The sequence below is a fragment of the Dermacentor andersoni genome, chromosome 4, assembly GCF_023375885.2.
Source record: "Dermacentor andersoni chromosome 4, qqDerAnde1_hic_scaffold, whole genome shotgun sequence".
Taxonomy (NCBI): domain Eukaryota; kingdom Metazoa; phylum Arthropoda; class Arachnida; order Ixodida; family Ixodidae; genus Dermacentor; species Dermacentor andersoni.
Genome location: NC_092817.1, coordinates 159819752 through 159841764, shown reverse-complemented (window position 1 = coordinate 159841764; position 22013 = coordinate 159819752). Strand labels below are relative to the sequence as shown.

The 22013-nt window shown below is 47.2% G+C and overlaps 1 protein-coding gene, 16 non-coding genes and 1 pseudogene across 17 annotated transcripts; all 18 read right to left on the bottom strand.

The window, feature by feature from the left end:
- Nucleotides 1–1850: 1850 nt before the first annotated feature.
- TRNAG-GCC (transfer RNA glycine (anticodon GCC)) lies at nt 1851–1921 on the bottom strand. Its single transcript has one exon. It is a non-coding gene; the product is annotated as a tRNA-Gly (tRNA).
- Nucleotides 1922–3978: 2057 nt separating this feature from the next.
- Nucleotides 3979–4049, bottom strand: TRNAG-GCC (transfer RNA glycine (anticodon GCC)). Its single transcript has one exon. It is a non-coding gene; the product is annotated as a tRNA-Gly (tRNA).
- A 175-nt stretch (nt 4050–4224) lies between these two features.
- TRNAG-GCC (transfer RNA glycine (anticodon GCC)) lies at nt 4225–4295 on the bottom strand. Its single transcript has one exon. It is a non-coding gene; the product is annotated as a tRNA-Gly (tRNA).
- A 70-nt stretch (nt 4296–4365) lies between these two features.
- Nucleotides 4366–4436, bottom strand: TRNAG-GCC (transfer RNA glycine (anticodon GCC)). The gene has a single exon. It is a non-coding gene; the product is annotated as a tRNA-Gly (tRNA).
- Nucleotides 4437–4507: 71 nt separating this feature from the next.
- Nucleotides 4508–4578, bottom strand: TRNAG-GCC (transfer RNA glycine (anticodon GCC)). Its single transcript has one exon. It is a non-coding gene; the product is annotated as a tRNA-Gly (tRNA).
- A 3729-nt stretch (nt 4579–8307) lies between these two features.
- Nucleotides 8308–9474, bottom strand: LOC126530089 (uncharacterized). Its single transcript, XM_072287482.1, has one exon. It carries the CDS (start codon nt 9472–9474, stop codon nt 8308–8310), a length of 1167 nt encoding a protein of 388 aa, XP_072143583.1.
- A 92-nt stretch (nt 9475–9566) lies between these two features.
- Nucleotides 9567–11073, bottom strand: LOC126537991 (uncharacterized; annotated as a pseudogene).
- TRNAG-GCC (transfer RNA glycine (anticodon GCC)) lies at nt 9605–9675 on the bottom strand. Its single transcript has one exon. It is a non-coding gene; the product is annotated as a tRNA-Gly (tRNA).
- Nucleotides 9747–9817, bottom strand: TRNAG-GCC (transfer RNA glycine (anticodon GCC)). The gene has a single exon. It is a non-coding gene; the product is annotated as a tRNA-Gly (tRNA).
- Nucleotides 9890–9961, bottom strand: TRNAG-GCC (transfer RNA glycine (anticodon GCC)). Its single transcript has one exon. It is a non-coding gene; the product is annotated as a tRNA-Gly (tRNA).
- A 2070-nt stretch (nt 11074–13143) lies between the features above and the next one.
- On the bottom strand, nt 13144–13214 carry TRNAG-GCC (transfer RNA glycine (anticodon GCC)). Its single transcript has one exon. It is a non-coding gene; the product is annotated as a tRNA-Gly (tRNA).
- Nucleotides 13215–13285: 71 nt separating this feature from the next.
- TRNAG-GCC (transfer RNA glycine (anticodon GCC)) lies at nt 13286–13356 on the bottom strand. Its single transcript has one exon. It is a non-coding gene; the product is annotated as a tRNA-Gly (tRNA).
- A 71-nt stretch (nt 13357–13427) lies between these two features.
- TRNAG-GCC (transfer RNA glycine (anticodon GCC)) lies at nt 13428–13498 on the bottom strand. Its single transcript has one exon. It is a non-coding gene; the product is annotated as a tRNA-Gly (tRNA).
- Nucleotides 13499–18548: 5050 nt separating this feature from the next.
- TRNAG-GCC (transfer RNA glycine (anticodon GCC)) lies at nt 18549–18619 on the bottom strand. Its single transcript has one exon. It is a non-coding gene; the product is annotated as a tRNA-Gly (tRNA).
- Nucleotides 18620–18690: 71 nt separating this feature from the next.
- On the bottom strand, nt 18691–18761 carry TRNAG-GCC (transfer RNA glycine (anticodon GCC)). Its single transcript has one exon. It is a non-coding gene; the product is annotated as a tRNA-Gly (tRNA).
- A 71-nt stretch (nt 18762–18832) lies between these two features.
- Nucleotides 18833–18903, bottom strand: TRNAG-GCC (transfer RNA glycine (anticodon GCC)). The gene has a single exon. It is a non-coding gene; the product is annotated as a tRNA-Gly (tRNA).
- A 71-nt stretch (nt 18904–18974) lies between these two features.
- TRNAG-GCC (transfer RNA glycine (anticodon GCC)) lies at nt 18975–19045 on the bottom strand. The gene has a single exon. It is a non-coding gene; the product is annotated as a tRNA-Gly (tRNA).
- Nucleotides 19046–19116: 71 nt separating this feature from the next.
- Nucleotides 19117–19187, bottom strand: TRNAG-GCC (transfer RNA glycine (anticodon GCC)). Its single transcript has one exon. It is a non-coding gene; the product is annotated as a tRNA-Gly (tRNA).
- Nucleotides 19188–22013: the final 2826 nt, after the last annotated feature.

Below are 22013 nucleotides of genomic sequence, written 5' to 3'. Positions count from 1 at the left end.
TAGACCGATCTCGGGCACTGAGAACACAATTAAAATCACCTAACAGCACCATCTGCTTTTCAGAAGATATATACTCTTTTAACATGGAAAAAAACAAAGCCCGTTCCTCCAACGCATTTGGTGCATAAATACATACCACCCGCCATTCAATTCCATGCAAAGCAATATCACAGAAAACTAATCTACCAGATGGACATGAACAAAAACCTTGCACCGTTATACCGGGTAATTTTCTAACAAACAGCACGCAGCCCGCCGACGTCCCTAAGGCGTGGCTCACTACCGCGTAGTACCGTGGCGTAAACCGCTGCACCATGCTGCGGGTCTCTTCATCGCCATCTACTTTTGTCTCTTGCACGGCTAAAACGTCAAGGTCATAATCCACCAGCAGCCTGCACACTTGGCTCTGCTTTCGCTTGGCGGCCAGACCTCGAACGTTTAGCGTGGCCAATCTAAGCGACGGGTTGGGAGCCATGATTATAGGTCAAGGGAAAAGATTTGGCCCGGAGCATGGTGTTTACCTTTAGCGCCTAGCACACAGCTAGACGCCCCCGGAGCCGCCCGGTGGGCCGGTACCACTGGAGAGCGGTGGCGGCTTCTTCTCGGACTTCTTGTCTGCGTTAGTGGTGTTCGGTCGTGGCTTGTAGCTGCTGCGCCTGCCCGTTGGCGTCTTCGAAGACGTCTTCCCCACTTCCTTCATTCGCTGCGCCGCTGTCTGCAGCCTTCTCAAGAGGCCGTTTGACCGAGGCTCTGACATTGCTGCTCATAGGGTCGTTCTGCGCCGACTGGTCCTCAGCTGTCTTCATTTGCTCGCTGGCTTCCGTTAGGCTGCTCTTGCTTTCTTCTTTGGTCTCTTCTGCTGGCTTTTTTCCGCACCTTCCGTAGAGTTTTCCCTGTCCGGTGGTGTCCCCACGCCCGCATCAGGTGCAAGCACACCGCCTACAGCACATGGGGTTGCCTGGTCTCCTGCCCCTTTCGCCGCGTCTTCGGCCTCGGCCGCATCCATCACCAACCTTGCTGTGCGTTGCCTTCGGCTGGCCCAGTCATAGAGGCGTATGTACGTACGCACTGGTCCTCGGCGTGTCCAAACCGACGGCATTGCGAGCACCGGGGAACCTTGCAGTCTCGTCGTACATGACCAGTGGCTTGACAGCGCAAGCACTGCATTGGCCTGCCAGGAACGACGACTAGGGCGAGCTCACCGGTGACCCTAATTTGGTGCGGGAGATCTTCCACCTTCACGCCGCTGTTGAGCTTGAGCAAGACGGACCGGGTAGTCGTCCCCTTGTCGTGGATACCCTGAACGCGCCATCGCTCTCGGGTGACTTGCACGGCTTTACCGAAAGCCGCTAATGCCGTTCTTACATCTTCATCGGCCACACCATGTATTAACCAATGAAGACGCAGCCGCACCTGCTGGTCCTGAGGGTCAACCACGATGCAGCTCCGCCCCTTTACCTTCAGCTCCTTAACTTCCAGCATCCTTTTCGTGGCGTCCGCGGTGTTCATGGTAACAGCCCAGACGTGGTTAATCTGGTTGGCCCCCAGGGCAAGCACTTCCGGCAGCAATCCTGTTGGGCCAAGAGCGTCCCGGAAATCTACTTTGTAGGGTCTAGCTCGCACGTCGCCGTGCAAAAACACGGTGTTTAGCACGACGCGCCCCTTTGGCAGTGGAGGCAAAATAATCTGATAGCCTGCGTCGTCATCGCTGTTCCACCTGTTTCCGTGGCCAACAAAGGCCGCTGTCGCCGCTCCACTGGAGCTCATGATTCGCCGTCCGTCACGCTCGGTTCCTGTACAGTGTTTGGATCATTCTGTTTTATCTCACAGCTCTTTTCAAAAAAGGAAGCTGCGTCGGCCGGGAATCGAACCCGGGTCACCCGCGTGGCAAGCGAGTATTCTACCACTGAACCACCGACGCCCTGCGGCAGGCTCCTGTACAGTGTTTGGATCATTCTGTTTTATCTCACAGCTCTTTTCAAAAAAGGAAGCTGCGTCGGCCGGGAATCGAACCCGGGCCACCCACTGAACCACCGACGCTTTTTCTTTTTCTTTATTACCTTGTGATGAACATTGTACAAACATAACAGCAAACAAAAATACATCAAATCCCTAGCCATTCGGCTAGTTCGTCTGTTTTAAAATGGCTTAATTTTGCCCAATTCATCAAAAACAGTAATCCACTCCGGATGATCATTTAGGGCCTTATAAACATCCCTAATATAAATGACAGCTTCTACGAAATAGTGTCTTGCCGATTGGGGATACAAATTCGCATGTCTGACGTCCATTCTTGTTCGCCAGATACTGTGCATGCACATGACCATGAAGCACATGCATGACCATGCACATGACCATGCACATGACCATGCACATGACCACTGGGTACTCCTTCTGGCTCAGCACAAGGTAAGTACCGGATACCGAAAGGGCTTAAAGGCAATTAAAGGCAGGTCTTTTTTTAAAGTGCTTTGAAGTACATCCCATAGGAACATCGCGTCATGGCAGTCGAGAAAAACATGTTCAATTGTTTCCGGTTTTCTACAAATGGAGCAATCGTCAGACCATGGAACAAAAAGGCCTTTGCTGTGTAACCATGGCTTCACGGGTAGTGTGCCGGTATGCAGTTGGAAAAAGAAAGATTTCATTGAAGATTTCACCGGCATTCGCTTAATACGCTTGAGGACGTCATGCTCAGGGTCCAGCTGGTACAACCCACGGTACACAGGAATCGGCAAAAAAACATCAAGCAGGTCTGTGTATAAGCGCTTACGTGTCACACTGGTTAGGTACTCATAGGAGAATCTTGCCTTAAGAATCTGCACCGAAGATACAACTTCTCGTAGGTAACCAGATAAGACTGCAGGCCTCAAACAATACGTTGATATTACGTAGTCTGGCAAGGAATCCTGTAACCGCACTTGGATTACAGTTCGAAGAAAAACGTCAGCCTGTTCACGCAAGAAAAAAAATCTCGTCACAATCTGCTTGAAAAATAAATGTGATAGTCCCAAGCCCCCGTTTCTAACTTGATGAAAAACGTTGCAACGGCTCATGCGCTCCCAAGTGGACCCCCAGATAAAAACTGCAAAGAACCTATGCAGTTTTTGTACAGAAACTCTAGTAATTCCTATCACCTGCAGCACATAATACAACTTAGCAATTAGAAACACATTACAAACAGCGGCTCTTGAAAGCATAGAAAAATTATGTCCCCCCCATTTTTCTGTTTGTAACTTAACTCTTCCTGCTTCATCTGCCCAATAGTCCTTGCTATCCTTATAGTGTTTCAGTGGAACTCCCAAATAGCTATCCGGTGTGGTGTTCCATTGTATGTTGCACAACGTGTCTGGAGCGTGTTCCCCGTTGCCATGCCAGAAGCCAAAACATTTTCACCAACTAATCACGCTTCCTGTTGCTGTACAAAAATCCTTAGCCTCTTGTACAACTTCACGCACGCTTCTTTCATCTTCGCAAAATGCTGCTATATCGTCAGCGTAAGCAAGGACCTTAACTTCAGTATTGAAAAAAGTGTAGCCCCGAATAATCGGATTTGCAAGTACTTTTAAACAAAAGGGTTCGAGGTAAAGATCAAAAAGTAGGGATGATAAACAACAGCCTTGTTTTACAGAAATTTCAACGCAAATACTTTCACTCAGTTTCCCATTAATCACAAGTTTCACTGTACATTTGTCATACACCATTTTCACGCCCTCTAGAACTAAAGATCCTTCATTGACGTGGTTCCCACTGAACCACCGACGCCCTGTGGCAGGTATCTGTACAGTGTTTGGATCATTCTGTTTTATCTCACAGCTCTTTTCAAAAAAGGAAGCTGCGTCGGCCGGCAATCGAACCCCGGCCACCCGCGAGGCAGGCGAGTCTTCTGCCACTGAACCACCGACGCCCTGTGGCAGGTTTCTGTAGAGTGTTTGGATCATTCTGTTTTATCTCACAGCTCTTTTCAAAAAAGGAAGCTGAGTCGGCCGGGAATCGAACCCGGGCCACCCGCGTGGCAGGCGAGTATTCTACCACTGAACCACCGACTTTTGTTTTTCTTTATTTCCTCGTAACTGAAACGCCATGCGCAATACATTGTTAAAAAGAGAGTAAGCATAGCTTATGCCGACTCGCTGACATTAAAATCGCTTGCCCTGTGGCAGGTTTCTGTACAGTGTTTGGATCATTCTGTTTTATCTCATAGCTCTTTTCAAAAAAGGAAGCTGCGTCGGCCGGGAATCGAACCCGGGCCACCCGCGTGGCAGGCGAGTATTCTACCACTGAACCACCGACGCCCTGTGGCAGGTTTCTGTAGTGTTTGGATCATTCTGTTTTATCTCACAGCTCTTTTCAAAAAAAGGAAGCTGCGTCGGCCGGGAATCGAACCCGGGCCACCCGCGTGGCAGGCGACTATTCTACCACTGAACCACCGACGCCCTGTGGCAGGTTTCCGTACAGTGTTTGGATCATTCTGTTTTATCTCACAGCTCTTTTCAAAAACGGAAGCTGCGTCGGCCGGGAATCGAACCCGGGTCACCCGCGTGGCAGGCGCGTATTCTACCCCTGAACCACCGACGCTTTTTTTATTTCTTTATTGCCTGCTTAGACACTAACACACACACAAAAAAAAAATTCATATACACAGTGCACCCACATCACATCAGGTGGGATTGTCGCTAAAATTTCTTGAGGCAGACCAGCTCATCAAGGATGCTAACCCAGTCTGGGATTTCGCCTTGTGCACGATACACTTCTCGTAATAGTGACATACTTTCAATGAAGTTCTCTCGCGCAGAGCACACATTCACATCAGCATGACGTACAGCCATTCTTGTCTTCCACAATCTGTGGAGGCCCAGCAACATGAACACGTCGAACGGTGGCCCGTCATCACTTTCAACTGGAAGGAACCGAATTCCATAGGGGTTTATGGGGAATTCTTTTTTAAGAGTGCGCTGCAAGATGTCCCAGTGAAAGACAGCGTCCCAACACTCAATGAAGGCGTGTTCAATTGTTTCAGGCTTTTTACACAGCAGGCAATTGGTAGTCCAGGGCACGAATATTCCTTTCTGTTCTAACCATACTTTAATGGGGAGGGTGTTCGTGTGTAGGTGGAAAAAGAAAGTTTTCGCAGCAGGTCTTACAGGCATCCTTTTGACTCGTTTCAGCACATCTTCCACTGGGCCTCCACAGTGAACACTCCTATATAGTGGAATAGGTAGCATGCTGTCAACTAAGTCTGCGCACAGTTTCTTTCTTCTCACTGAACACAAATACTCCAGCGAAAAACGTGCGCAGAGTATTCTAAACGATGCAACGACTTCACGATAGTAGCCAGTCGCTTTTCTACTGATAACACTAGATGTGGACAACAAATTCAGGTAGTTCTGTTGCCATTCTCGCCTGAATTACTGTACGGAGAAAAACATTTCTTTCATCTCGCAGGAAGAAGAACCGCGATACGATCTGTCTAATGAACAAGTGTGAGAGCCCAAGGCCCCCATTTCGAACTGTGCGAAAAAGATTTGTTCGGCTGGATCGGTCCCAAGGGGAGTTCCAGATGAAGATAGCAAACATTCGATGCATTTTTTGAACGTTTACACGGTACATGAACATTACTTGCGGTATGTACCAAACTTTGGCAATCAAAAAAACATTGCAAGCTGAAGCACGTGCAAACACTGACAATCCCCGGCCCTGCCATCCTTTTATCTTTTCTTTCATTGATTCTATGTGTCCGGTCCACAACTGCGTCGAGTCCCGATAGTGCTCAAGGGGCACTCCTAGATACAGTGAAGGCACTGTAGTCCACTGCATACCGGCGAATTTTGTGGGTGTCGCGTCCCAGCTTCCATGCCATATCCCAACACTTTTTTCTAAGTTTATCTGGGCACCAGTGTACCTACAAAAGGATCTTGCAAGGCGGACAGCCTCGACCACGCTTTCCCTGTCTTCACAAAAGACGGCGACGTCATCTGCGTAAGCTAGCATTTTAACTTCTGCGGCGTGCAGCCTAAAACCACGAATGTTTTCATCCCGTATGACTGCCATACAAAAGGGTTCGAGGTACAGGGCAAAAAGCAAAGGAGACAAGGGACAGCCTTGCCGTACAGACGAGCGGACTGGCACCCGCGAACTAAGCACTTATCAACTATAAGCTGCGTGTAACAGTCTTCATAATCCATTTTAACGCCATCTACAATGATGCTCCCAACATTACAGTACTGCAGTATAGCGAAAAGCACTTCATGTGACACCCGGTCGAACGCCTTCGCAAGGTCTAGCTGCAACATTGCCACCCGACCCCCAATGGCATCCCAACATTCGAGCACATTCCTTGCAATGTGGGTGTTCGTGAAAATGGTGCGGCCTTTAATGCCACACGTCTGGTGTGGCCCTACAAGCTGCTGAATCACGCTTTGAAACCGTCGAGCCAGTACTTTCATAAATATTTTGTAATCTGTGTTGGTCAGACTTATCGGTCTGTATGAACCTACTGAAAGGAGCTTTTCCCGGTCATCTGTTTTCGGAATTAATACTATGTGTGAAGTCCGGAATGAGGGTGGTACTTTTTTAAATTCATACGCCTCTGAGAGTAGTCGGTGCAATATACACCCAAACTCCTGATTGAATGCCTTGTAAAAAGCGGCGCCTAAGCCTTCCGGCCCTGGCGATTTGCCTGACGGCAGCTCTTCTATCGCCCTTTCGATCTCGGACACAGCTATTGGTCTCTCAAGACTTTCTCTAACGTAGTCATCCAACCATGGCATTTCGCTCATGAATTCACTCTCGAAGACCAGTCCAGAACGTGTCACATTGCCGAACAATTCGCGATAGTGCTCCACAAAAGCTTTCTCGATCGACGAAGCGTCTGACGTCACCTCGCTTTGAAGACGTATCTGTTGGATCTCACTTCTTGACGCGTGACGCTTTTCATCGCTCATTGCCCGTTTGTTTGGCATCTCACCCATCCATAGGCGTTCGCTTCTAGCGCGTATAACTGCTGCTTTGTATCGCTCGGCGTCGATAACTTCAAGCTCGTGTCTTACTTTCTTTACGTTTTCAGCTAATTGATCGTGATCCGTATTTTGTGCGCTTGACAGATATTCTAGCTGTCTTTGCAGCTCTCTTTGTTTCTGTAATTTATCGTGCTGAAGGCTGCTTCCTCTTTCTATTGCAATGAACTTAACTTGAATCTTGAATTCCTCCCATGTAGCAATAAAATATTCATCCTCATTTGTCATCAACTCTTATCTTTTCCTTAACTCTGCGCACAAATGGTTCATCATCAAGCAGCTTTTCGTTGAATTTCCACATGTTCCAGTTGAATCGTGTTCTTTTACCTTTTTCCCCAATCGAGAAGCTTACCAAGCTATGGTCCGTGAACGATTGCGGTGCTACGTTATAACTATTACAAAGGGTGATCAAGTCGTCAGAAGCATACACTCTGTCCAGCCTTGCTCGGCTATTTCGCTGAATGTGCGTGTACTGCGGAATCATACCATCAGTGAGGACTCGGCCCACATCTTCTAAGTTGTGGTCTTCAATTAATCTGCTCAAAAGGAGAGCACTTTTATCGCGAACCCTTTCCCTTTTTAGTCGGTCTTCCGGAGAACACACACAGTTAAAATCACCAAGAAATATGACGAAGCGATCACACTTTAGATATTGCTCGATACATTCAAAAAACAAAATTCGATCATTCACATTGTTCAGCGCATAAACGCATACGAGCCGCCACAAATCGTGAGAAAAAGAAAAATCTACAATAAGCAAGCGACCAGTTTCACAAACAGTTACACTTTCTTCAATAATACCAGCACTCTTCCGTATTAACAATGCACATCCGCCTGATGTGCCATTCGCATGGCACACGCACACATTGTAATGCGCCGTGAAAGGCATCACCATGCGATCGGTCTGCTCTTGGGTTTCGACTTTAGTTTCTTGTAAGGCAACTACATCGAGTTCCTTCCCGATACACAGGCGGCTAAGTTGATATTGCCTCCTTCGCGCTCCAAGGCCCCGAACATTTAGCGTGGCAACTCTCAATGCTCTCTCTAGTTTTACCGCCATTTATCTGCAAAAGCACGCAGATCGCACGGTGCCGCGGAAGAACAAGCGATCCGGACAGACTGCAGAAAATATTGCATGCATAACTTTTCCACTGAAAACCGCTCGATCCACACGCGTACCTTTAGAGCGTACGCGAAGCCCGATTCCAAAAAGGACGCCATATCTTCACGACGTTAGTCCGGGCGCCCCAGTAGGCGCCGGGTCCTACTTAGGCAGTTTTGCCGCCGGCCGTCAGTCCGGTGGGATGTTTGGTTTCAGGCGCACGGGAACACGACGACCCGCCTGCGCTTTTGGCGGCGGCTCGTCTTTGGCCCCGTTGTCAAGGTTGCCGTCCAGGTTGCCGGTCGAGTCCCTCGCTCGTTTCATAGCCGCATTGCTTGCACTCGATTCTTCGACGTCCATCAAGGGAGTTGCCGGTCCGTGCTCCGTGGCGGTCTCCTCGGCAGTGGCGGATTTCGCGGCCGTTTCTTCTTTGATTCCTTCGTAGCATGCCCTTTGCACTGCATCTTTCGGGTCCGTAGGCAGCACATTTGCCACTTTCGTGGATTTAGCAGCCGGCACTGAAGGTGTTGCAACTGTGTCCGCCGGTGATACTAGCACGCGGGAAGCCTCATCAACGTCAGCCTCGTCCATTAACAGGTCAGCCACGTCCTCTCGAAGCGCAGGTCCTGCGACGGATGCGTAAGTCTTAACACATTCCGTATCCTGGTGACCGTAGCGACGGCATACTGCAAATCTCAGGACGCGGCAGTCACGTCGGACATGTCCGGTGTTTCGGCACTTCAGGCAAAGGGGTGCTCTGCCCGGTACCACAACTAGGGTCTGCTCACCAGCTACACGAAGTTGATGGGACAGGTCTTCTACGGTCATACCCGTCTTCAGAACCAGGAACACCGCCCGTGTCGACGATGCTTTATCTTGAACTCCTTGAACCCGCCACTTTTCATGGAAAACGTCCGTGACCTTTCCGAACGGTAACAGGGCTGTCCGTATATCCTCGTCCGACACGTTATGAAGCATCCAATGCAGCTTCAGCCGCACGGCCTGATTGGCTGGGTCAACGACAATGCACCGATGTTCATTCACCTTGAGGTTCTTGGCGCTTGAATGCCTCTTCACGCCTTCGTCGCTCTTGAAAGTCACCGCCCAAACGTGGCTCATCTGATACGCCCCCAGGGCGATGACATCAGGAAGTAGGCCTAAGCTAGCCAACGCATCTCGGAAATGTTCCACACGATACGGCCTGGCACGCACATCCGCATGCAGAAGAACAGTGTTTAAAACTATCCGACCTGTCGGCAATTGAGGCAGCAAAACTTGGTATTCCGGGTCTTCTGAGGCAAAACTCCTTGTACCGCGGCCCTGCCGGGCCGCTGAAGCCGCTCCTACGGAGCTCATGAACGGCACGTCCGCTCGCTAGCGCGGCAGAAAGCCGAATCCCAGTGAACCACCGACGCCCTGTGGCAGGTTTCTGTACAGTGTTTGGATCATTCTGTTTTATCTCACAGCTCTTTTCAAAAAGGGAAGCTGCGTCGGCCGGGAATCGAACCCGGGCCACCCGCGTGGCAGGCGAGTATTCTAGCACTGAACCACCGACGCCCTGTGGCAGGTTTCTGTACAGTGTTTGGATCATTCTGTTTTAGCTCACAGCTCTTTTCGAAAAGGGAAGCTGCGTTGGCCGGGAATCGAACCCGGGCCACCCGCGTGGCAGGCGAGTATTCTACCACTGAACCACCGACGCCCTGTGGCAGGTTTCTGTACAGTGTTTGGATCATTCTGTTTTATCTCACAGCTCTTTTCAAAAAAAGGAAGCTGTGTTGGCCGGGTAATCGAACCCGGGCCACCCGCGTGGCAGGCGAGTATTCTACCACTGAACCACCGACGCTTTTTTTCTTCTTTATTACCGACATGGCAACATACAAAACAAGACATTTTAACAGTACACAACAGTCACGACAAAATCTCTGCCGTTGGTTGGCGGTCACAGGACTAAAAACGCTTGAAGTTCGCTAGCTCAGTCATCACACTGAGCCATGTTGGTTTTTCTTTTTGAAAATTGTACAATTCCTTAATATGACAAATGCTTTCAATGAAGTATTCTCTAACAGGCCGGGCGTTTATTTCGGCATGTCTCACGGCCATTCTAGTTTTCCATAAACTATGCAAGGACACCAGCATGAACATGTCATAGGGTACGTTGTCTTCATTTAGAGTAGGCAGGAAACGAATCCCATATGGTGTAATCGGCAAGTCCTTCTTTAGCGTTCTCTGTAAGATGTCCCAATGGAACACAGCATCCCAGCAGTCAAGAAAAATGTGTTCTACTGTTTCGGGTTTCCGGCATAGTAAACAGTTGACGCTTCAAGGCACGGAAAGTCCTTTTTCATCTAGCCACTGTTTCACAGGTAAAGTATTGGTGTGGAGCTGGAAAAAGAAGGACTTTACCGACGGGCGTACTGGCATTCGTTTTACTCTTTTTAGTACGTCCTTTTCAGGTCCAATGCAGAACATCGAGCGATACAATGGCACCGGTAACATTGTGTCTACCAGGTCCTTATATAAGCGCTTTCGTGGTACCCTACTTAAGTATTCCATGGAAAACCGAACCTTTAAGAGCTGAAAAGCCAAGACTACCTCTTTTAAGAAACCACGCGATCTGCCTTGACTGCACCGATGTGACGATACAATAAACTCAGGTATAGCTTCGCTCAGCCTTGTTTGAAACATAGTTAATAAAAATGGGTCATTTTGGTCCCGTAAGGAAACAAACCTCGACACAATCTGCCTAATGAACAAATGTGCCAGACCTAATCCTCCATTTTTAACCGAACGAAAGAGATTAGTGCGACTGGTGCACTCCCAGCTTGAACCCCATACAAACACCGCGAGTACTCTGTGTAAACGTTGTATGTTAGCCCTTGACATGCACAACGCTTGGAGCACGTAAAAAATTTTGGCAACGGCAAACAGGTTGCACACTGTCGCACGCGCAAACATGGAGAAATTGCGGCCTCCCCATTTAAGTGTACATTCACGAACTCTTTCAGTTTCGGCATTCCAGTAATCAACGGCGTCACGGTAGTGCCTTTCTTTGAGAGAGTAAATCAGCATTTACAGTGTGACAGGAAAGTCGTATTGCTAGGAGATTTTAATTGTGTATGTTTCGCGGCCGACCGAGTGAAAAACCTTCCAGTGCGTGACAAAAGTGCTTTACTTTTAAACACACTAGTACAAGAATCTAATCTGGACGACGTCGGCCATTTCCTGTGTACTACCGGCACGCCTGCATTCACGCATTTTCAAGGGCAAAGTCACGCAAGGCTAGATAGAGGGTATGTCGCACTGGAGCTTGTTCCGATGTGCGGCAGCTATAGTGTGAAACACGTCTCGTTCAGCGATCACAGCCTTGTAACCTTTAGTGTAGGTACCAAAGAAAGAAAATCGAAATTTAACTGGAAGTTGTGGAAGTTTAACGATGGGCTGTTAATGAACGAATACTTTTGTGAAAGCGTGAAAGAAAAGTTAGATAATTTGATCGAGGCCGAAGATGGCAACGTGCTAGAATTATGGGAGAACTTTAAACAAGGAGTCAAGATCAGTGCTATAGAAGAAGCCACTAAAGAGAAATTTAATAAAAGGAAAAAAGAAACTGAAATGCAACGTGAGCTTGATTTTTTGTACACCGTGGAAAGCGAGAGACCTGGTAGCCGAACAAAAGAAATAAAAGAACTGAAAAGCCAGCTCGAGCTTATCGAAGAAGGGAAGTTCAAAGGAGCGGTTATAAGGGCACGAGCTGAAAGGGTTTGGCTAGGTGAGACACCGACCAAACGAGCCTTATCTGACGAAAAGGCATACGCGAGGCGAAATGAAATCAGGATGATTCAATACGAGAACGAGATCACGAGCCAACCTCAAAAAATTGAAGAGGCGTTTCTTGATCACTATAGCAAATTATTCGGGATTGTTAAAGACGTCACAGAAGAATTCAAGACGGACTTTTTGTCAAACATGCCGCAATTAGAGGAAGACATTCAAAAGCGTCTGGAGTGGCCTCTGAGAATCACCGAAGTGGAAGGAGCCATAGATGATTTAGTTGTAGGCAAGTCCCCGGGACCTGATGGACTCGGAGCGGCCTTTTATAAAGCCTTCAAAAGTGATGTCAGTGAGATCCTGTTACGGTTGTTTAAGGAGGACTATGTGCAAAAACAGGTTCCTCCATCTTTTCGTACATCGCACGTAGTTCTGATACCTAAATCAGAGGACCCAGAAAAATTGTTAGCTGTCGACGGTTACCGGCCGATATCACTAATGAATGTAGACTATAAGATATTTGCAAGAGTGCTCGGAAAGCGATTACAGGGAGTGGTGACCAACATAGTAGGGTCGCATCAAACATGCGGCATTAAAGGAAGGTCCATCTACACAAACATTCATATTGCCAGAAGCATTTTAGAATACTGTAACGACCTAGGTGAACATTGTGCCATGTTACAGTTAGATATGCAGAAGGCTTTCGACCGCGTGGCCCATAAAATTCTTTTCAGTATTCTAGAACACATAAAGGTAGGGGATTTGATCTTAGATGGGGTAAAGATGTGCTATCAAGACTGTACCGCCAGCCTCATTATAAACAAGGAGGTTACCAAAAGCTTTAGCGTCCGGTCATCTGTGCGCCAGGGGTGTGGTTTGTCGCCTCTTTTATTCGCAATTTACCTAGAGCCGCTTTGTAGAAAAATCAAGAATGACAATAGAATATCGGGTTTCAGAGTGCAGTCCGCGGAAGTGAAAGTCCTGGCATACGCGGATGACATCGCGTTGTTTTGTCGGGATAAAGAAAGCATCGAAATCGCGGTCGCAGAGGCTCTATCATACTGCAGAATGACAGGCAGTGCTATCAACTTTGATAAATCCCTAGGGGTATGGATCGGCAACTGGGAAGACCATCCGAGTAGGTTTGCAAATATCCGCTGGACAGTCACGCCTGAACCACCGACGCCCTGTGGCAGATTTCTGTACAGTGTTTGGATCATTCTGTTTTATCTCACAGCTCTTTTCAAAAAAGGAAGCTGCGTCGGCCGGGAATCAAACCCGGGCCACCCGCGTGGCAGGCGAGTATTCTACCACTGAACCACCGACGCCCTGTGGCAGATTTCTGTACAGTGTTTGGATCATTCTGTTTTATCTCACAGCTCTTTTCAAAAAAGGAAGCTGCGTCGGCCGGGAATCGAACCCGGGCCACCCGCGTGGCAGGCGAGTATTCTACCACTGAACCACCGACGCCCTGTGGCAGATTTCTGTACAGTGTTTGGATCATTCTGTTTTATCTCACAGCTCTTTTCAAAAAAGGAAGCTGCGTCGGCCGGGAATCGAACCCGGGCTACCCGCGTGGCAGGCGAGTATTCTACCACTGAACCACCGACGCTTTTTTTTTTTTCTTTATTTCCTGTTTTGAGAACTGTACATATAGGATATACAAAACACGAATTCAATCTCTGAATTCAACATATGCAGTGATGTCAAAAAGAGGAACCGCTGCGCATTCAAATGTGGAGCTTAGTTAAAAATGCTTGATCATCACTAGCTGATCAAGGATAGGTAGCCAGTGTGGTGGCTCTGTTTGGGTTTTTAAGACTTCGCGCACATAAATAATATCGTCAATGAAATAGTCCCTGGCTGGTCTTAGATTCAGCTCCTCATTTCTTGCAGCCATCCTAGTCTTCCACACGCTGTGCATACAGAGGAGCATCACCATATCACATGGCACGCCCTCTATGTCAGTCACCGGCAAGAACTTAATACCAAAAGTGGTCAACGGCAAATCCTTCTTAATTGTTCGCTGGAGAATGTCCCACAGAAATACTGAATCCCAGCAGTCTAGGAATATGTGCTCTATTGTTTCAGGCTTTTGGCAAATGTTGCAGTTAACGCCCCAAGGAAGGAAGAATCCTTTCTCTTGGAGCCACGGCTTGACAGGGAGCGTACCAGTGTGCAGACAAAAGAAAAATGATTTAGTGGTCGCCTTCACAGGCATCTTTTTCACCCGGTTCAATACGTCCTTCTCGCGTCCTAAGTTATATAGAGCTCGGTACACAGGCACTGGGCACATAATATCTAATAAGTCTTTATACAATCGTTTTCGTTTTGCAGTATGCAAGTAATCTGCGGAAAAATGTGCACTGAGGAGGCGATAAGCATTCACCACCTCTGACCAGAAGCCTTTGATCGCTTCCTTAGGTCCAGCATGTGACGTCACAATGTAATCGGGCAACGCATCACACAATCGCCATTGAATTACGGATCGCAAAAAACCATCTCTTTGGTCTCGTAAAAAGCAAAATCTTGAAACTACCTGCTTTAGGAATAAATGAGATAGGCCCAAGCCTCCTTTGCGCATGGGATGGAACAAGTTTAAACGAGTTGTGCGCTCCCATGACGATCCCCATATATAAACAGCAAAAATTCGGTGCAATTTCTGCACGCATACTCTGGACATACATAAAACTTGCAGTAGGTAGAACAGCTTTGCTACCAGAAACAAATTACACACTGTTGCACGTCCGAACATAGACAGGTTGTGACCACCCCACTTCACCGTCTGTGCTTTGACTCGTTCTATTTCACCTACCCAATGCGTTTTTGCATCACGATAGTGTTCCAATGGGACTCCTAGATATCGAGAGGGATTCTGGATGAATTTGATATTTTCCACATAAGCAGGCGTACTTTCCCATTCTCCGTGCCAAAAACCGATGCTTTTCTGCCAGCTTATGGCACTACCAGTAAGACTACAAAACATTTTCGCATCTTTGACTGCCTCAACAATGCTGTCTTGGTCGCCACAAAAAATTGCTATGTCATCAGCATATGACAGGATTTTAACTTCGTGCATATGCAGTCGGAATCCATTGATCTTCTCGTTGTGCAACACCTTTAAACAGAATGGCTCTAGAAATATGGCGAAAAGCAAGGGCGAGGCCGGGCATCCCTGACGTACACTCGACCGAACCGGTATACTAGCACTCAGCTTGTTATTAATTATGAGCCTTGCACTGCAGTCCGCGTATGCCATTCGCACCCCTTCTTGAATAACTTTTCCAATGTTGATGTGTTCGAGCAGAGCAAACAATATGCTGTGGGCAACCTTATCGAAGGCTTTCTCTAGGTCTAACTGTACCATGGCCACGTGTCCGCGGGTTACGTCACAGCACTCGAGAACGCTTCTCGCTGTGTGGATGTTGGTTAATATCGTTCTCCCCTTAACACCACATGTCTGATGTGGGCCAACCACAGAAGTAATAACTGACTGGAGCCTTTTGGCCAGGACCTTCATGTACACCTTATAATCAACGTTCGTGAGACTAATTGGTCGATATGCTTCGACCGACTGCAACTTGGCAGGCTCATCAGTCTTTGGTATCAGGACAATATGGCTGGAACTGAAAGATGGAGGCAGGCGTTTAACTTCGTGCGCTTCAGTTATGATGTTGTAGAGTATTTCCGCCATTTGACGCTTGAAAAACTTGTAAAAGCTAGGCCCTAGGCCATCGGGCCCCGGAGCCTTTGTCTTACTAAGCTCATCGATTGCTCGTTCTAACTCTTCAATAATTATAGGTTTCTCGAGTTCCGTCTTTACTTCGTCCTGCAGTACTGGCAGGAGTGGCAAAAGATGTGTCTTGAACTCCTCAGTTATTTCTACTTTACTGTTAAACAAGTTAGAATACCTTTCTTCGAATGCGCTTCGGATGGTTTCTTGATCACGTGAAAGAACGCCGTGATAGCAAATTTCTTTGATTTGTTTCTTTGTCGCATATCTCTTTTCGTCTCCGAGTGCTCGTTTCGTCGGGGCTTCATCTAACCAGATGCGCTCGGCGCGTGATCTTATGACCGCTGCCTCGTATCTTTCAGTCTGAATGGCTTCCAGCTGCTCTTTTGTTTCTTTGATTTCAGTCGTAAAATGCCCAGGGACTGCGCTTTCAACATCTACAAGATACTTCAGCGTACTGTTTAGTTCTATTTCTTGCTGTTTAGCCTGACGGCTTAAAACACACGCCCTTTGAATTGCCAAACTTTTCACCTCGCTTTTAAATTGATCCCACGCATAGAACCATTTTTTAGGCTCTCTCGCACGCAATTCTTTAATTTTTTCCGTTACTTCGTCCACGAATCTTTCGTCCTGTAGCAACTTGTCATTGAGCTTCCACAGCTGCCAATTAAATCGGTACTCCTTCACTTTTGATCCAATTGTGAACATCACTAAACTGTGGTCACTAAAGCTGACATGTTTAACCGTGTATTGATTACAAGTCGGTACCAGTTCCACGGACACATACGCCCTGTCGAGCCTTGCGTGACTCCGCCCTTGAAAATGAGTGAACATTACTTGGTGTTCACGTAGTACATCACCCACATCAACAAGGTCATACTCTTGAACGGTGGATCGGAGCATTTCTGCACTCTTGTCGTTCATGAACACATCTTTAGATGTATCCTCGGGCAAATATACACAATTAAAATCACCTAATAAAAGAATTCTCATGTCACAATTTATGAAGGTGGCCATATATTCAAAAAACACTTTTCGCTCATTTGCTTTGTTCGGGGCGTAAATACAGATAATTCTCCAGTCTACTTCATTGCAAGATAGGTCACACATAACTAATCGGCCATTATCGAGCGCTACTACAGTTTCTTCAATAATACCGACAGTGTTACGCAGAAAAATAACGCATCCTCCAGACTTCCCATTAGCATGACTAACACAAACATTGTAATTTGATTTAAACATTTCAACCATTCTATCCATCTGTTCCTCACCTTCAATTTTTGTCTCCTGAACTGCAAGAATATCAATGTCATGGTCAATTAATAGCCTTTTAAGCTGTGCTTGCTGCTTTCTCGTCGACAGGCCACGCACATTGAGTGTCCCTATTTTTAAGCCATGTTTAGAAAGCTGAGGGACAGACGGACTACTTGGCGTCTGATGCAAGTTTACTGGTAACGGACTTACAGCCCTGGACTGGACGACATCGTTAAATGGCTCCGCCACACTGGTCGAAGCCCTCGCGTCTTCCTTGTCGGCACACATCATGGAAACTGCAACGTACACGTCCACCCTCAGTTCATTCGTTCCTTACTCCAAACCAGCGGGCCCCCTATGGGAGGGGCACTGCTGGCGGTGTCCTCTTGTCCGGAGGCACGTTCGGTTTGGGTTTCAGCGAAAGCCGCCGAGAGGTGGTAGTCTTGGCAGGCGGTCCTTCAGCTGCACTCCGGTCTTCTCCTTTTCCAGCCTTTCCAACGCTTTCATCTCGTGGTCTTTTTGAGACAGCGGTTGAATGGCCGCTATTCACCGCCTCTGCGCTGCCGCCGACGATTCCAGAGCTCTCGTCCATGGTCTTCTCGGCGGTTCCGAGCACAGCTTCGCCTTCTTCGCTGCTTTCTGTCGCCTGCTTCTGTGCCATCTTGTCTTCTTTGCTGGCTTCCTCCGGCTGCTCTTTGTCATGGCTCGTAGCGGCTGGCGCCTCGTCAGAGTTAGGCTGGACCTCACCCGCCCCAGCTGTGTCCTCTGCGTCAGCTTGATCCATTAGGTGTTCGTTTATCACGTCGCTCTTGCCAAACCCTGTCACATTCGCGTAACTTCGCACGCACTGGGTATCTTCGTGGCCGAAGCGACGACAGATCCCGCAACGTGGAACGCGGCACTCGCGCCGTATATGACCGGTGCCGTGACACCGGAGGCAGAGCGGTGCTCTGCCAGGCACCAACACGAGTGCGTGGTCCTCGCCGACACGTAGCTGATGCGGAAGATCTTCTGTGGTAAGGCCAGGTTTCAAGCATAAAGACACGAGTCTTGTGTGCGCCCCTTTGTCACTGCATCCGGCTACACGCCACTTTTCCTTTGACATCTCGGTCACTGTTCCGAAGGGTGCCAGCGCCGCTCGCACGTCCTCATCTGGTGTGGTGTGCAGCAGCCAGTAAAGCTTCATGCGTACGTCTTGGTTGCGTGGGTCAATCACCAAACATCGCTCACCCTTCACAGTTAACGCTTCCGTAGTCAGCAACTTCTGCTTTCCTTTTTCATCTTTGAAGGTAATAGCCCATACGTGATTCATTTGATAGGCTCCTAAAGCCAACACTTCCGGCATCAACTGCAGACGGTCTAGCGCGTCTCGAAAATGTTCTACGTGATAGGGCCTCGCCTTGACATCCCCGTGCAAAAAGACGGTATTAGAGACGGTCGTACCTTTCGGCAATTGCGGCAAAATAATCTGGTACTCCTGTGTAGCAGCATCCATAAACCTGATACCGCGGCCCTTTTGGGCCGCAAACACCGCCCTTGCGGGAGCCGACATTCCGCGTCCGCACGCTGTGGTGGCCGGAAGTGGAATCCTGAACCACCGACGCCCTGTGGCAGATTTCTGTACAGTGTTTGGATCATTCTGTTTTATCTCACAGCTCTTTTCAAAAAAGGAAGCTGCGTCGGGCGGGAATCGAACCCGGGCCACCCGCGTGGCAGGCGAGTATTCTACCACTGAACCACCGACGCCCTGTGGCAGATTTCTGTACAGTGTTTGGATCATTCTGTTTTATCTCACAGCTCTTTTCAAAAAAGGAAGCTGCGTCGGCCGGGAATCGAACCCGGGCCACCCGCGTGGCAGGCGAGTATTCTACCACTGAACCACCGACGCCCTGTGGCAGATTTCTGTACAGTGTTTGGATCATTCTGTTTTATCTGACAACTCTTTTCAAAAAAGGAAGCTGCGTCGGCCGGGAATCGAACCCGGGCCACCCGCGTGGCAGGCGAGTATTCTACCACTGAACCACCGACGCCCTGTGGCAGATTTCTGTACAGTGTTTGGATCATTCTGTTTTATCTCACAGCTCTTTTCAAAAAAGGAAGCTGCGTCGGCCGGGAATCGAACCCGGGCCACCCGCGTGGCAGGCGAGTATTCTACCACTGAACCACCGACGCCCTGTGGCAGATTTCTGTACAGTGTTTGGATCATTCTGTTTTATCTCACAGCTCTTTTCAAAAAAGGAAGCTGCGTCGGCTGGGAATCGAACCCGGGCCACCCGCGTGGCAGGCGAGTATTCTACCACTGAACCACCGACGCCGATGCCCGCAGCTGCCGCGGCAGCCCGCGTGATTGTGCAACAGGTAGTCTAATATGGGTCACCGCAGCACCGAGCGCTTGTTCTCAGCAGCACGCCTTTGCTTCGGCTGGGAGCCATTCTAATGACGCTTTTGACATAAAGTACTCTTCGGCTGTAAGACGGATCATGCTGAAACAATTGTGTATTCTTAGCACAAAAAACAGTCAAACGGTCGAGACAACGATGGCCCTGTAAAGGTTTTTAGTGCGAATAGCATTATTTGTCTACTTCAGCCGTGTTGAGCGTTGAGCGAAAGTATATATATATATATATATATATGTGTATATATATATATCACGTTCGAAAAAGAAAAGAAGACAAATGTCTTTGCAGATGTTACTGACCATTTAGCCGGAGGACCTGCGACGATGGCCTGAGACACCAGTAAATATATATGCCATAACCTTCGTCTTTTTTTTTTTAATGTCATGCCTTCGGGTCTGGCGCGAAACCTTTCGTCTTGTTCATTATACATACATACATACATACATACATACATACATACATACATACATACATACATACATACATACACACACACACAGGGCGTGTCACTTAACTTGAGCAAAAGTTTAACAATGTGCAAATGCTAAGCAGCTGTACAGAACCAAGGTAATGTTGTTTGCTGTCGCTTGGAAATACCCAGATTATTTTTAAGGTCCGCCTAATTAGATCATTAGTCCTAATGATTGATTCAACTTCTCAATAATTAGAATTGCATTAAAGGTATCAAGGAAAATATTGTAGAGCAACATGAAAAAATCAAAGCTATCCTATCCTGCGAAGGTGGATGACCAATGAAGCTGTAATCATCGTGGTAAGAAAACTTGTGGTAAATACTTTATTGGCATCACTCATCGTCACTTAATAAAGATAGTCACAAAGGCTTTGTGATCGCTGTGATATGCACTGATCGACATACTCGCATCTGCAAGCATATTCTTTGATAATGTCAAATCGATGCACTTACATCGCTGGGTGGTCGATTGGGCCGGATCAGCGTGGCATCGCAAGCGAAATGTCTGCAACACGAAACGCGTGAACCACCCCCTTTTTTGGTCCCGACACATGCACATTGAAATCACCGATCACCACAGGAGTAGTGTCATCGCAACTAACCCACGCAAAGTGAGTAGCCATGATCCTTACGCGGATACAAGCTATTGTATTAATTGCTTGCTTACGGGGATATGAGCCATTTATGATGACAGTTTTTGCCATGCTGTTCTGTGTGTTGTATGCGTGATTAGAAAGAATGTAAGCACTGTTCGCTTCACTTTGCTGAGTGCTTGTAGCCTCTGCCTTGCGGTGCTATGAGCCATTGCCTTTTCTTTTTGCCTGCTTACAGGGACATGAGTGCTGACCACACTCCACGAGCCATTGATAATTGTTTTTGTGAGCGGACAGGAAAATTCTATGGCACCATAGCCATATACAGCTACGCTGTAAAACTTCCGATACAGTTTTCTGTTGCTGAATACGTGCTACATAAAAGTGTTTTTCCGAGTATGAAAGCCTGCGACTGCACGCAATATTGTCGCGCGACTGGCCGCTCGAGGGTCTTTGCGTGTATTCAGTTTCAGTTTCAGGTTATTATTCTTTATATACAAGGGATAGGTAAGATAGAACATACAGCCGAGGGTACCAAAGTCAAAGACTGCAACGGGACCATCGTTTAATAATAACAATGTAGAGCTGTATTACAGAAGAGCAAGCTAACTAAAAGGAAACAAACACAACTGCGAAAATACAACATAGAAAAATAAAATCAACGAACACAAATTGTATGTATACAAGACTATAGTGCATAAAAAAACTGTCAATACATACAAATGGCAAATCTAATGTAATGAATGACGTAAATTTAGTTACACATATAAAATAGCTTAAGGGCATGATTAATGCAAGAAAGGATGAAGATTTAATGCTGACGGGTAAACCATTCTACAGTTTTGTAGCAGCGAATGGTGATTATGTCATTTTTCCATAGTTAGAACGAACCATAGGTAGTAGAAAATTGGAGTTTCGTGCAAATCCGGTATTATTGTTATTGATAAGGTGCCTGGAATCGATGAATTGGTGTGAGAGCTGTTTAGTAAGCAATTTATAAAACATAATTATTAGATGAGAGTTGAACAAGTTCGTTACAACTAGGATGTTATTTTCACGAAGTCGAGTAGCACTCGTGAAAAACCCACTGTTAGTGATAATGCGTATTGCTTGGTTTTGTAAGTGCTGAATAGACGAGATATGCCAGTTATATGTGTTTCCCCAGGAAACAATGCCATAATTAATGTGACTGTGAATGAAGGCAAAGTATAATGCTAATAATGCGTCTTTAGAGAAGTATGGTCTTGATTTGATTATTGCTCTAATAAGGAAGGTGCACTTTTAATTAATGAAGGCAATGTGTTGAGAAAACTTAAGGTTAGAATCTAATTTGATGCCCAAAAATGACACACAGTCGGAGACGGGAATGTGATGACCATCTAGACTTTTCTCAGGCAAGCCAAGTAGTATTTTTTGGCTAGAATGGAAAATCATGAATTGAGTCTTTAAAGGATTGATAATTAAATGATGGCATGAACACCAAGCAGCAATATGGCCAAGCTCATTGTTTAGTTTAAGGATTAAGACTGTTAAAGAATTGTCACACAACGAGATAGTAGTATTGTCTGCGTATAGTACACAATTGGCGGGCATCTCTCACGCTCGGAAAAACACTTTTATGTAGCACGTATTGAGCAACAGAAAGCTGCATGGGGAATTCGTTGTGTTGCTCCACA